At 40.1% G+C, this 15,912-nt stretch overlaps 1 protein-coding gene across 1 annotated transcript; it reads right to left on the bottom strand.

Annotated features, from left to right (window-relative positions):
• Window positions 1–756: 756 nt before the first annotated feature.
• On the bottom strand, window positions 757–1,936 carry LOC110192360 (casein kinase I-like). The gene has a single exon (XM_020963468.1). It carries the CDS (start codon window positions 1,732–1,734, stop codon window positions 757–759), a length of 978 nt encoding a protein of 325 aa, XP_020819127.1. The 5' UTR covers window positions 1,735–1,936.
• Window positions 1,937–15,912: the final 13,976 nt, after the last annotated feature.

The raw sequence follows: 15,912 nt of genomic DNA, 5'->3' as shown, positions 1-15,912 counted from the left end.
TGTTTTTTCTAGCTTGGTAAATGGACAGTCTTTCATTCTTAAAAAAAAAAAAAAATCACAGCTTCCCTAGCTGCTGACTTGCACATATAACTTGGCAAGTTTAAGAAGGGTTTACAACTTCCAAACTTCCAGGAGGGGGAAAAAAACGTGAGTGTGCCCAATTGTGGGTGGTTACAAATGTTCCAAATGGGGTTAAAGACTGTTCACGCAGCTCTTCTGAATGAGATCTCAAAGCAGTATATTCAAAAATGACCTGTGCCAACTGTTTTAGTAAACTTTCACACTTGAAAAAAATGCAAAAAAGACTCCAAAAAACTGGACCCTACATCACACCCTATCAAGATACCCAGAGCTAGTTAATACTAAAATTAAGTTGTAAAAGATTGCCCTAACCATTGGCAAATGTCCACAATGTTATGGTATTTCTAGAACTGGTGAGTAATAACTTGGGATCTTCTTTGCTTTATCAGTGCCAAGCTTAGAAATCTGATGAAGTTTGGGCCTGCAAGAGCTTGCCTAACACTCTAGTTTATATTGAAATTAAGTTCTTTTTTGTTTTCTGAAATTAAGTTCTTTTTTTTGCTTTCTGAAATTCAGGTGGGTGGGGGTTTTTTCTGTATTTTGAATTAAACTTCTTAACAATCAATTGTTGCCCCAACAATTTGTAAAAGCCCTTATAAAATACCATTTTTTGAAATAAAATTCATATAAAAACTTTTTTTTTAAATACAACAACACTCCATCTGCTATTCCTGCTTAGAAATCCATTGGGTAGCGACCCTGATGGTCACCAGCAGCACCTGCCTGCTGTGACTTGTGCTTCAGGATGCTCCAGTCAAAGGTACAATCACCCTGCTGGTGTGGTTTGGGCAGGGATTTCAAAAGGAGGTTGAATAGTTGCCTCAGGTATGAATAATCTGGAGTTTCTTGAAAGCCCAGAGAGCGGCAGTATTTGAGGTATGTGGCAAATTCTGGTGGAAAGCCCTTACATAGCATTTCAATAGGTATGGCAATCTTTGTGCTACTAATCTTTCTGTATTTCTCTACCTTATTTTGCCCTCTTATTCCCTGCCAGGGAAGTTTTGACCTGTTGAAATACATCAGCACATAGCCAAGTGATTCCAGGTCATCTCTGCGGCTTTGCTCTATACCCACATGGGCATTAATGCTGGCATACCTCGCGGTGCCAATTAGATGTCTATCATCCCGGTATGGGATATGCTCTTTGGTTTCACTGTTGCGATACTTTCTGGCTAAACCAAAATCAACGAGGAACAGCTTGTTCCGGTGACGGCCTGTGCCCATCAGGAAGTTATCAGGTTTGATATCCCTGTGTATGAAATTCTTACTATGCAGATACTCAAGTCTAGTAAGCATCTGGTCAGCTAACATCAAGACTGTCTTCAAAGTGAACTTACGAGAGCAGTAATTAAAGAGGTCTTCTAAGCTGGGCCCCAGCAAATCCATAACAAGAGCATTGTAACCCTTTTCTTGACCAAACCAGAACGCGTGGGCGAAGCCCACCCCACCCTGGAGCTCGCCATAGAGCTTGTTTTCATACAACAACTGCGGGTACTTGGCCATCTGGGATTCAAGCTTCACAGCTACTTTCTGGCCAGTTGCCAGATTGGTAGCCAGATAAATGTTCCCGAAAGCCCCAGACCCAATCTTTTTTATCAGCTTATATCTCTCTCCCACAATAAACTCATCACTGAGGGAACCGCTAGCGGCCATGGCAAAAATCACCTCAGCAAATGCAGGGCCTGAACTTTAAAGGGCACGAACTGAGTTGGCACAGGTCAGGGCTACTGGAATCCAGCAGATACAAACTTTTTTTTTGAGGTAGTTGGAAGAAAAAGGAGGGCACAGCGAGAATCGACCGAGATCCGAGTGCTGCAGAACACCACCCGAACCGCCCGGAGTGCGGAAGCTCTGCCTCACCCAGCCCACAGCGTTCACTTAACCATGTCTGCCGCGCTACGTGCTGATGTCACGCTGCGAGGCATCCACTCAGAGCTCCAGAAGCTTACGGATCAGAGCCCGCCAAAACTCTAGCTCCACCCACCGTGGCCATCTTGTGCCTGCTCAATGCCCATGTGACCAGAGCGTAGGAAGTCGCCTCCCCAGACGCGCCCTGCCCGACTGGGTTTGAGGCCTGCCACACAGAAGAAGAGCAGAGGAGGCTTTAAAACTAGATCGGTAACAAGAGGAGCTGGGGGGGATGGGGGAAATGGCAGGCAAATAGGGTTGGGGGGAGAATAGGGCACAGGGATACAAAACGCTTACTAAACTCATCTTGCATCCCACCACTCCTCCAAGCGGAAGAAACATTGAATAGGTAGAGCAAAAGTGATTAGCAGAGAATAGGAAAGGAAGGTGGGTATATTTATCTAAGATAAATGAGGCAATCCAGATTTTGTACAGAATGAGGATCTGAGGTACATTTCTCACGTTACTTGATTTTTACCCCAGAAAAACTCTGAGGAAGGGATCAATGTCGTCATGTTCATTTTATGAATAAGATAACAGGAACACTAAGGCATATATTCCATGTGTCATCCCATTTTTACATCACAACACTCTCATGTGAGCAAGGGGTCATTGTAGTTACCTAAGTTTTACAGGAGAAGACACTGAGGCCCTCTGATATCTGTTACATGTTAACACATTTTTACCAGAGAAATGCTCCCAGGAAAGGACCAGTGTTGTCATATCTATTTTATGAAGTAGAAAAATGAAGCTGTGAGGGGAATTTCCTTTTTTTACCTCATTAAAATACTCGCTGTTTTTAAGTCAGTTTTACTGATGAGGAAGATAAAGTTCTGAGAGACTTTTCTCACAATTCCTCATTGTTACCTCACAAAAAATCTCTGAGGGAAAGGCTCACTGGGTCATCTTCTCTTGAAGAAAGAAGAAACAGATTCCTCCCAATATTGCCACATTTTTACCTCACAAAAATCTCATGAGGAAGGGTTCATTATTTTCCTGTCCAATTTTCAAAAGAGGAAAACTGAAGTTCTAAGGTGATTTTTATATTACCTCATTTTTAGCACACAAAAGCACTCTGAGAAAAGGCTTGGAGGTGGTTGTCTCTGTTTCTAGAAAGAATGTACTGAAGAGCTCAGACATTTTACATTTTTTTTACCTCAGTGGGTACCTCAAAAAAATCCTCTGGAAAAGGGTGGCTGTTGCCATGTCCATTTTACAAAAGAGGAAACTGAAGCACTTGATGTACCATTCAAAGATTACTTTATTTTTCCCTCCCAAAAACTATCTAAAAAAGATCTGTTTTCAAGTCAGTTCACAAAAACACTGTGAAGTAGGTTGTTAGTTCCATTTTCAGAAAAACCATACTGAAGCTCTCAGGCACTTCACATTTTTTACACCAATGTGACCTCATAAAAATTCTCTGGGGGAAGGGCCCTTGTTGCCAATGTCCACTTACAAAAGAGGATAAAGCAGCACTTGAGGTACTTTTCATAGATTTCCCCATTTTTACCTCACAAAAATGATCTGAGGAGGGCTTATTGTTCTTCTGCCTGCTTTAAAGTGGAGAAAAATAAACTTCTTTCATATCTTACCTTATTTTTACCTTAGCACTTTTAACCTTCTTATGTGACCACAGCTTTGATGTCAGTTTTACAAAAGAAGAAAAAGTTCTGAGGTATTTTTCACATATTACCTCACTGTTCCCTCACAAATCACCTCTGAGAGTAGCCACTGGGTCATTTTGCTTTTAATAAAGAAGAAAACAATACTCTGAGGTACTTTGGAAATATCATCTCATTTTAAAATCCTTTTAGGAAGGGTCCATTTTTTTCAATAGAGGAAACTAAAGTTTTTTTCGTTTATTTCCTTATCATTCTTGTCAGGATGTGCCATTATCGTCATGTCCGTGTTTCTGAAAAGAAAAATAGATTCATAAGGTACTGTTCAAATATTTTGTCCTTTTTACTTCACAAAAAAACTCTGTGAGGAAGTGGCCACTGTTGTCATCTATATTTTTTGGAAAAATTGAAATGAAATTCTGGAGTTCTTTCCATTTTTTTACCTCAGAAAATGATCCTGTGAGAAATCAGCCATTATTGTCCTGGCATTTTTCATATATTATCTCATTTATACCACACACAAACTGTCTGAGGAAGGGTCCATTGTTGTCATCTCCATTTTAGAAACCTGGAATATTAAGCACTGCAAAATTCCTATGACTCTTTCCACATCCATTTAACAGAAGAAGAAATTAAAGTTCTATGGTACTATTCATAAATTAACTCATTTGTCCTTTACAAAAACTCTCTAAGGACATTGTTCTTCTATTTTACAATTTAGAAAAATGAAACTCTTCAGTTATTTTCACAAATTGCCTCATTTTTACCTCACAGCAATCCTATTATGGAACTGTCTATGTTGTCATGTCTCTTTTCTAGAAGAATAAACAAAGTTTGAATTACTTGCCGTATATCACCCCATGTTTATCTTGAAACAATCATGGGAGGGAGGGGCCATTATTTTTCATGTCCATTTTACAGAAGTGGAAACTAAAGTTCTGAAGTATACTTCATAGATTACTTCATTGGTTCTTCACCAAAACTCTTCAGGCAAGAGACCATTGTAGCCACTTCCTTTTTAAGAAAGAAAAAACTGCTGCTCTGAGGTAATTTCTACAAATTACCTCATTTTTACCTCACAATAATCCTATGAGGGAGGCCATTGTTGTCATGTCCATTTTATGAAAGAGGAAACTGAGGCTCATATCTTACCTCATTTTTACCTCAAACTTTCTGGGTGTTGGTGTTCTTTTGACCATTTTAGAACTGAGGAACATAAAATTCTTTAGTATTTTCATATACAGTATTACATCATTTTTACCTCACTGCAACACTCTAAGGAAGAGGTCATTGCTGTCATCTATATTGTAGGAAAGAATAAACTGACTCTGAGGTGCTTTCTCTTTGGCATCAGTTTTACCTCATAATAGTCTACTTCTGAAGGTGCCCTTTTTGTAATTTTCATCTTTTAAAAACAGAAACTAAAGTTATGAGGTACTATTCATATATTAGCTCATTTGTCCTTCACAATCTGAGGAAGGTAATTTCCTTTTTAAGAAAGAGGGAATTGATGTGCTGAATTATGTCCCACATATTTATTGCCTCATTTTTACATCACAATAATACTGTGAGGAAGGGGCTACTAATGTCATATAATTTTCAAAGGAGAATATTGATATACCAAGGTACTTTTCATGTATTACTTCACTTGTGGTTCACAAACTATCGGAAAAAAGGGGCTCTGGATAATTTTTTTTTTAGAAAGACGTAACAGATAATTTCCATATATTACGTTATTTTTCCCTCCCAAAAACTCTCTGAAAAAGGGGCCATTGTTGTTATGTCCTTTTTACAAAAGAGCAAGCTGAAACTTTGATGTAGTTGTCATACATCGCCTCATTTTACCTTACAAAATTCATGTTAGAAAAAGGCCACTGTTCTCTTGTACATTTTATAAAAGAGGAAACTGAAGCTCTAGGTACTTTTCATATATTACTTCAATTTTACCTCACAACTATCCTATGAGGAAGGGACTGTTGTCCTGTCTATTTTACAAAAGTGGGAACTAAGGCACTGATGAACTTTTCACACATCTTATTTTTATGACAGAAATATTCTCTAAGGAAGAGGTTTTGTTCTGTCTAGTTTCCAAATGAGGAAAATAAAGCTATGCAGTATTTTCATCTATTATCTCATTTTTGTTGTTAGTCAGTCGTGTTCAACTCTTCATGACCCCATTCGGGATTTTCTTTTTCTTTTCTTTTTTTCTATTCTGTTTTTTTGGAGGGGAGGGGTAGGCAATTGGGTTAAGTGACTTGCCCAAGGTCACACAGCTAGTTAAGTGTTATGTGTCTGAGGCTGGATTTGAATTCAGGTCCTCCTGAATCCAGGGCCAGTGCCCTATCCACTGTGCCACTTAGCAGCCCCAATTTCAGATTTTCTTAGCTAAGATACTGGAGTGGTTTGCCATTTCCTTCTCCACCTCATTTTACGTAACAGGAAATGAAGGCAAATAGGGTTGTGACTTGCCCAAGGTCACACACAGCTAGTAAGACTGAGATTTGAACTGAGACTGGATTTGAACTCAGGTCTTCCTAACTCCAGGCCCAGAGCTCTATCAACTACACCACCTAGCTGGTCCATTTTTTCCTCACAACAATCCTGTCCACCTGGACCCTGAACAGGACCTTGACAATGCCATGCCTTGGGCCTGCCTGATAGAAGGACCATTTTTCCTTTTCCAAGTCAAAACTTCCCTGTCCCCCTGTGTCCCATTCCCTTTGTGCTCCGTCTAGCTTATCCAATAACTTAGTCCATGCTGTGGTATATTTTCATCACCAATTCCAACAGAGTCACATTTTAACAGAAGCCTTCAAGACACGTGGTGAGTAATCCAAAGAAACAACTCTAATGGTAAAAACTTTGGATTTTCAGACAAAGCCAGTGGACTAAATATTTCAAGGGCAAAAACCCTTGGGAAATTCCTCAAGTCACATCACATAGTTGGCTCTCTCTGACATTAATGTATGTGATTGGGCCCTAAAGCCATTTCCTTATCCTCAAGTATGATGCCCTTTTGATAGTGTTTTAAAGGTGTGCAAAATACTTTTTATATATTACCTATTGAGAGTTACCAGACCTATAAAGTTGATACCAGTGGTATTACTCCCATTTTACAAATGGGGAAACAGGCTCACAGGTGCTAAGGGGCGTATCCCTGGATGCAATGCACAGCATGACAGGCAGGATTCAAACCCACATCTCTCACGACTTGAAGTCCAACGCTCATTCCACTACCCTATGAGTAGAAACTCTGTTTTGCCTTTCCTTGTAGTGCACAGTGCATTGCCAGACACATAGTAGGTGCTTAATAAAAACTTGTTAACTAATTGAAGTTTTTTTTTCTTGTTTGCCTAGGAAAATGACATAAAGAAAACATATCCTACCGTTTAGTTATTCAGATGAGTCCCAGACAGCTTTTTGTATGCAGAAAAAATGCATAGGTTTATGGGGGCGTTAGTGTTCAGAATCCAATCGTGAAGCTGTTCAAGTGTTTACATGGCTGCTAAAATGGTTATTAAATACCATAGCAACATGTGCTAGAAATGGCATATGAAAATGTCCTAATTTACATGCATTAATTTGCCCAGAGTATATTAACTCTAGAAAGTTGTGTTGTGTGGTGTTGGGGTTTTATTTTTAACTTTGTTTTAAACATTATCTATATGTATACACACACACACACACACACACACACACACACACACACCCCTTTAAGGTTGGCCAAGGGCTTTCCTTCATCTCATTTGAAGCTCACAAGGTCCTTGTGATATGGGTCCTACTGGTATTATTATGCCCATTTTACAGATGATGAAACTGACGCTTGCAGAGACTAAGTAATTTGTCCGTGGCCGCACACCCAACAGTTACCTTAGGCAGGATTTGAAGTCAATTCTTCCTAACTCCAGGTTCAAAACTTTATCCACTATACCTTTGTATCCACTAATGGGCTTATTTTTATTAATATGCTATACCCATGCCTGGGATGCCCTCTTTTTTCACCTTCCTCTTCCAAGGTGCAGTTTCTACCACCTTCTACGTGAGGCCTTCTCTGATCCTTCTAATTGCTATTATTTTCCCTTCCTCACTATCCTGTATTTGTATATTCTCTTGATAGTTGCTCTCTATATACTTCCAGTGTCAGGAGTTTTAGAACTGACTGGCCTCCTGGCGTTTGTAGTTTTGAGGGATAAGCATTCCTTCTCAGCCCTCAGAGAAATTTTAGATTCTCAAGTCCTTTGGGCCAGGAGGTCCTGGTGGTTACTTTTGAAGATTAAGCTGCAGCAGCTAGTCCTTTGAGAGGCTACATTAGTTGCTCAGGCCCAGGAAAGTGCCCAATGACTGCCTCACTGGGGCCTTGTCTAACAATCAGAACTGCTGTTAGGTCCAAGTCCCTGGGGCATTGCACTCTCTTCTCCTAACCCCCCCCCCCCACTATGGAGCCCATCTAGTCTGGACCAAAATACAATATAGACTGGATTAGATTCTAGGGAAGCCTAGAAGAAGGATTTCCTCCTCCTTTCTCAAACTCTCAGCATGTTGTATCACGCCCACTCCAGCCCTCACCTCAGTGCCCCAGGCTTTAAGGTCTCTCCAAGGTTCTGCGCACGCTCTCTTATGCTTGCAAGATGTTTTATGGTACTGATAGCTAACATTTCTAGAGCACTTTAAGGTGTGATTTTTTTTTTGTTTGTTTCTTTGATGAGGCAATTGGGGTTAAGTGACTTTCCGAGAGTCACACAGCTAGTAAGTGTTATGTGTCTGAGGCCTGATTTGAACTCAGGTCCTCCTAACTCCAAGGCTGGAGCTCTATCCACTGTGCCACTTAGCTGCCCCTTTAAGGTGTGATTTAGAGGCACACTTTATATACATTACTTTACTTGAGCCTGTGAGGGAGGTGCTCCTGGCTTTATTATCTCCACTTTGCAGATAAGGGAACTGAAGCTCAGAGAGGGTAAGTGACTTGCCCATGGTCACACAGCTAGTTAAATGTCAAAGGCAGAACTGGAACCCAGATCTTCTTGACTCCAAGTTTCACTATTTACAAAACAATGCCTTTCATAATTATTTCTTATGTTACTTTAACTTCTTACACACCCTTACCCTTAACACATACACACACGCTTCAAGTTAGAGCTTTGTACTAACTCTCATATTTTGTCCTTGCTTGAGTAGATGACCATGGCTCCTGGGTCTGGGCCTTGGCCCAGGGACTAGCTTCACTCAAATTTGTTCTCCTCATTCCAATCCTGATTTTCACTCTTCTACTCAGTCCTAGGCCTCTGACCATTGCCTGATTGCCTCTATACCCTTGGCTCGTCTTTTCTGAACAATGATTTCCTTGACTCTCCCATGACACAGTTCTTCCTTCTTCTCCATCAATGCATTTTTTTTTACCGGTTATTAGCAAGTAGCAAAAATGAAATTGATTTGAGTTTCACTTCATGCCCCTTCCATTGTCTGGTTTTGCTAATTAACAGGAAAACATTTGAAAAGGAGGCAGTAGGAGAGAGATGAAAGCAAAGTGCCCAGATAATCTACAAGCTGGATAAATGACTTTATGAGCTTAAAATAAGAGTTAACTGTATAAAGCTTCCATAATGTGGATGACAAGAAGCAAGAAGGTTAGATTCAGTGAAAAAAAAAAAACATACTATGAAGAGGTTGGGAGTTTTCTTTCCCTGAAGCTCTTCAAAAGAAATTCTCTTCTGACTAGGACAGTTTATGTATAGTTGGGTCTAGAAAAGGCGATGGGAATGGGCTAGACCTAGCTAGAGATGTAGAGATTTCGTTTTGCACTGCAGTCCATTATTTCAACTGTGTGTGTATATATCGAAATAGGTATGTATAAAAATAAAATTAAAAGAGCATCTTTGCAAATGCATCTTCAACCTTTCCTTCTCACCCAAGGGTACAATTTTTTAAATACTGTGAAAATTGCCATACATTCTGTAACCCAAGGAACACCACAGAGTGCACACAATGTAAAAGAAATCTAAAGCTTTTCCAGAGTGATTTTGGGATCTTTCGATTGTACTTGAACAAATAGACCTCAAACAAGTACAATGAACAGATTTCCTGTATGGCACAAATGTGATATCTTAAAGACATGTAGATATGTTCACTGTTCCGTTCCTCAGAGTACCAAACAGCTTGTATCTTTCCTGTCTCCATTTTGTGGTGTAAAGGGCTACCTAGATACAAAGACTTTGGGCAGTTATACATACGAATTGATAATTCTTGGCATTATATATGCAGTTGGATCTAAACCATAGAGCCCAAATGGGGATGTTCCTATTCCCTTGCCCTTTCCAGTGGGCCACATGCTCTTCCCACTTACTTTAAGGACAAACACAACCAGGAGTTGCTGTCTAGCCCTCACACATCTCTGGGCCTTGGGACTGGGAAAGAGAGGCTGCCTTGGAAGAGACCAAAAGACAATTCTCCTCATTCCAGTGGCTCTTCCAGGCTCAGTCACCAATCCTCTTTGGCCCATCACCCCAATATACCCTCAGCAGGACATGGGAACAGCCAGGACTGGCTATCTTGGAGCTATCTTGGCATGAATGCCCACCCATCTGCAATATCAATTTTACTTCTGATACTTGGATTTATCTTTAAATTAGTCAGTTCTACTCTTTTCTGCTTTTTTCTTTTGTCTCTTTCTTTCATTTTGATTCTCAATGGTATTTAAGCAACTCTGGCCTTTTTATCAACTTTACATTGTTTTTACTTCTAAATCACTCTCATTCTAGGAGATACCATTTTCTTGTTTTATACCAGTCTCATTCAATAGACCTCTCTTTTACTATCTTTCTTGTTTCCAACATAAGAGTACTTATGCCTACTTCTGCAGTGAGATAGGAAATTTCATGAATGAAGGTAGCCAGAAATTCACCTAGGCCTCAATCAGGCCTTTTGTATTACTACACAAAATTATCTAATCTCTATTTAAAATCTATTTTATTCAAATAGAGATGTTCTATTCATTATCTCTTGAAGTCTAGACTGTGTAAAAAAAGCAAAGATTGTCATTTCTTTGTTTTATATAGTCCTTTTATGCACTTCAGGTAGGCCCTTTGCTCTGGATCTCCTAACATGTCCGCAATGATTTGTGATTTCCCCAGCCTTCAAGGAATCATCTCAACCCATCTACAACTTAGTAGATAAATCTTGTTAGAAAGCTGCCCAAGGCTCATAGTTTAGAAATTCCCCATGGTCACTTAGCTAGTATACGTCAGAGGCAGGATTTGAACCCAGGACTTATGTAATGCCAAGTCCAACGGACTACCACTATGCAACACTGCCTCTGATTTCCTCCTTAGTAGAAAATAGTGAGTAGGAGTTAGATTTCATTGGAATAGGGACTCCTAGATGGGGAAATCCCCTCTATCAATTCAGGTTGACACCTCAGCAACTTCTAGTGGCAGAGAGCCACCTAGAGCACTGAGAGGTTAAGGGGCTTGCCCAGGGTCAAACAGCCAGTCTGGGTCAGAGGCAGGTCTTCCAACCCAGGTCATGCTTGCTCTGAGGCTAGCCACTATTTCATAGCTGCCTCTCCTAGCAGAAATCACCAAACCCTGAAATCCATGCCTAATTTTAGTTACCCTCTTTTGTTCTAATAATTCTAGAACATCCTCCCGCTTTTTCTAAGCTGAGCCGACCTTATTGTAGGACTTGAGTGATTCCTTTGGACCACTTCAATTCGTATTTCTTCAGATATCCTGTTTGTTGTTTTATGTAAGGAATCATTTGAAATTTTAATGGTTTTATCTGCTGTTAACCAAGTTTTTTTTTTCCCTCAGATTAAATTCTATGTACTATATGGCCCAAAGGGCATATTTCATTTTCTTGGATTTTCTATAACTCATATCTTTATTACTTTGCACTCCCTTGTACTGAATTGCATTCACCATTTGTCTGCCCATTTTCATCATCTATCAGAGTAATTCTCAAATTTGTCTGTAAGGCACACAGTACCCAGAGAGGTTTGGATATCTTGCAATGTAAAAGTTGCATATATATTTATCTGAGAAACTAAGAGTTTCAGGATAGGGGTTGGACCTATAGTTTCATTGATAATAGGGAACTCCCTCTCTAATGTAGGCCAGCACCTTCTCTTCAATTCTGAGAAAATAACAAAACAAAATGTAGTCTTTGATAATATCATTCAATACTTTTCTCCCAGTAGATTCTATTTAAGTAACAGAAACTTTGTCACGTGTCTCCATGATGATACATTCAAGATATTGCTATCTTTCAGATTTCACAGACACCCTAGAGCTCTGACATGTGTGGGACAGTCTGGCCTTGGTTTTCTATGTCACACATATGGATGCGATAGTCACCCTTTGGCTTACAACTTTAGCTTTTGTTGACACTGTGGCACGGCCTATTGTTCTCTGAAACAAAAGGAAAACAGAAACATTTAGGCAATTATTTGGATATTTGTACTATGCCAAAGAGCTGGATTTTTATAGAGCGTTCAACATCCAGATATTTGAAAGCATTAGAATCACCCAGCTCTTTGGTGTCCTGTATCATTAACTCTGCTTCATCCTCATGTGCCTGAATGCAGACTCCAATGCCTGGGAGGCTCTAAGCCTTTCCTCCCAATGGAGCCTTCCTGTTTGCTGCACACCAGACTGTTCTTGGCAGCTGCAGCTCCCCTTCAGTCCGCCACAGTAAGATGTCACCATCTGTAGTTTGCTATAGTGCATCTGGCCAAAGAAGTAATGCCTCTGCCTTTCATGCTGTCAGTCCTGCTGGTTCCATATGGGTTAGGCCATGGGGTTATGTTGAAGAAAACTTGGGCAAAGCTGAGGGACCTCATTTCCATGTGACTTCGAAGCTGAGGCAAAGTGAGTTGCAAAGCTCTCCTTTCTTTTCCCTGGGTGAAACCTTGCCATGCCCAGTACCTGTGGACTTTCCAGTGCTCTTCCTCCTCTCCATTTGTTTCTTCAACTTCCTGCAGGACCAAGGAACCTTCCAGTTTGGGCAGATTCAGGTCACATCTAAGCCTGATCCAATCCTGATTATTCACAAATAAATTATCCTCAAAACGAAGAAAAAAAAAAAAGCAACACAATCCTCCTACAGCATTAAATTTGTAATCGCACAAGACAAGTCATGAAAATTCCGGATTACGGTTCCCACGGTAACCCTACAGTGTATGGCCCACATCACTGCCTTTGCATTTAAAATATTTTACTTCCACCAGATTCCAACCCTTGGCATTATCATCTTGCAACAGAAGTCCTGTTAAGCATTCACCTTACCAGATGGACAATGATTTGTTAATTTTTGAACTCAAAACTAAAAATGAATCAATCAAAATAGCTGAGAGGCATCCAGAGAAGGGGTGGGAAGAGGCTCATGTTACGAGCGATTCTTTTTTTTTTTAAGCATCCACAGAACAATTATTTAATTTTTAAATTATTTCACATACATAACTTTAGCAGAAAATATATTTACCCCCTCACTGTAAATAAGTGCAATCTTTTGAACCATAAAAATCATAACCCAATCTGTACAACAGATAAATAGATTCCTATCTGCAGTAGTCCTCTTGTAAAAAACAAACCCAAAAAACAAAAGAAAGGAAACGCTCCTGACTTGTTTCCTTCAAAGCCTAATTAAAGTCAAAGGCTTACATCGCAAACCCCGAATCCATTGCTCAGGTTTTACCTGATGAAAGAACATGGGTGTGATGAACTCAGGAGGGTTGACTGGAGGTTAGGAAGGACTTTCCAAATGTTGGAAATAATATATAAAAATAAATAAATAGAGAAAAAAATGTTGAATCGATCCATAACCTAACTGACCTTCTCCTTGGGGGGCTAGTAATGAAAAGCCAAAGGGGAGGGGAGGAATTCTGGCTGGAAAAAAATTTACCTTTTTAAAAGCCAACACAGCATTAGCACAGGAACAGCACAGGACCCCCAAGTGTTAGGACCAGTTCTATAAATCCAACTTGTATTTCCTAATTTAACCACTAGTTGTCATCTAATGGTTGAGGAATTGTCCCCTGAGGGGGAGAAATCTCATAAGCTTATGGGAAATGAAATCCGATTATCTTTTATTTCTGAAATCCTTTGTGACATCAGAACATAGCTACTGAATGTTTTCCTTTCCCTTAAAGGGTACTTTCATAGCCATCTTAGTCTCAACTGCTATCCATTGCATCAAAACATCTAGCTACCTTAACCTAAGATGTTTAGGATCAGAAAAAATAATTTTGAAAAATAGAAAATATAAAGCTACTTTGAAATGCTCTTTGAAATGGAAAGAGAAAAAGCTATAAGAGCAGTTAGGAAATATTATCTTGCTCCTACCTCAAACTGGCTCTTCTTCTAAGCCTCTCTATCACATCAGTAATATCGCAATTCTTCCCTTCTAGAGACTCAACCTCATAACTATCACGTAAGAACTTCCCAGTCATTCTAGACCTTCTAAGGGTCTCTGTCAGGAACAAGGCCCACCCATAAGCTTCTAAATCTCTGTCAGGCCAGAATGACACACCTGAACCTGTGGGCTCAGAGCTACTCAGGCCCAGCCAGAAGTCTAAAAAATGTAATGGGCAGCCTCTACCCTGATGAGCATCAGGTTCACTACAATATATACCTGCTGGTGCTGCTACCTCAAAATACCTGGCCTTCTCGGCTATGGATATTTGTTTGATTTAACCTTTAAGAACTGTGCAAGGTCCTTAAGTCCTGAACACCACCCGTTGCCTGTTCTTCATACTTAATCTTTCCCATGACTTCAGACCTGATAATTCTTATCTTAGATAACTTGCTCAATCCTACAAACTGTGTCTCAGCTCCTGGATTCTGGGACCCAACCCTGCTTATAGACCCTCGCTCTGTTGTTGTTTCCCTGGCACGTCACCTCTAGTAATTTTCAAGAATTTCCTTTCTTATGTTTCTTTCCTTTCCTTCCTTCACTCGCCTCAAATGTAGCATGGCATAATGGAAGGAGTGACAGAATTGGAGTCAGGAGAACTTGATTGAATACTGCCTCAAATATTTATTATCTAGGTGACTGTGTGCAACTGATATAACCTCTCAGAACCTCAGTTTCCTTCTTTGTAAAATGGTGGTGGATAATAATACTTGGGATTGTTATGAGGGTGGGGTTTGGATTCCAGTGTGGTTCAATGGAATAAGTCTTGCTCCTTGAGTCAGAGGACTTGGGTTCAAATCCTACTGTTAAAGCATCCTACTCATGTGACCCTGGCCAAGGCACATAATCTACTGGGCCTCAGTTTTTCTCATCTGTAAAATGAAGATGGACTAGATGATCTCTGGGTTTCCTTTCAGCTCTAAATCTATGATGTGAATTGTGTTTATTTTATCCCACACATCCAATCTGTTGACAAATATTTTTGATCTCCACAGTGTTTTTTGGATTGGCCCCTTTCTCTCTATCTCCTTGACCACTCATTTCGCCTGTACCTTTTCAACTTCATGCCTAGATTATGAGAACAGATCACAGAAGTCCTTTTTTTCCAGTGCAGTACAGGGGTAGTTAAAAGAATTCGGAAAGGATCACTTCCCAGCTTCCCAGTGGCAATTAAGATGTTAAGAATTCCTTTCATCCTCTACAGAAGCCAGAATCTCGCTTTCTTAGCAGATGAGTGGAAAGCAGTCCCCAAAATTCTGGAAAAAAGATAGGTTGGCTAGTCAATCTCGTGGAACCTCTTGGATTAGATAAAAAATGATGATGCTGTCACAAGCACACCAAAAGGACCCCTCTCCTTTGAAATTATCTGTGATACCCTGGTGCCAGTGACTGGGAGGTGGAGGTGGGGAGGCCACAACACATTACCATTAGCAATTCTTTGCCAGCCTTTGATTTCTCTTTTTTAATGCTAATACTTCCATGAGGAATAACACACACAAACTCATTAAGTCACTAGCACCTTAGTGTGAATTAGATTACAATGACTATATCAATCATCATGACAACTAGTATAACATATCTGGTTAGCACTTTAAGGTTACCCAGTGTTTTCCTAACAATAACTAGGTGATCCCTCGCTTGGCAGCAGAAGAAGCATTATTACCATCTTCTAGATGGGGAAAGTGAAGCTCACAGAGGAAAGGTCAGCTTGAAGCCAAGAGGAAAGTATGGAGTGCCTGGAGGAGGGAGGGAGGAAGGCAGGAAGGAAGTAGGAAGGATGGATATGGCCTTGCAAAGGAGAGAACACAGAAAGGGAAGCTTGGGGAAGAGGAAGAACACTAAAGACAAACCTCTCACTTGTGCCTCCCATAAATGATTACCAATTTAGTCTATGTTGTGT

This window comes from Phascolarctos cinereus, unplaced genomic scaffold (assembly GCF_003287225.1).
Source record: "Phascolarctos cinereus isolate Bilbo 61053 unplaced genomic scaffold, phaCin_HiC Scaffold_8;HRSCAF=390, whole genome shotgun sequence".
NCBI classification, from domain to species: domain Eukaryota; kingdom Metazoa; phylum Chordata; class Mammalia; order Diprotodontia; family Phascolarctidae; genus Phascolarctos; species Phascolarctos cinereus.
This window is presented reverse-complemented; position numbering and strand designations above follow the sequence as displayed.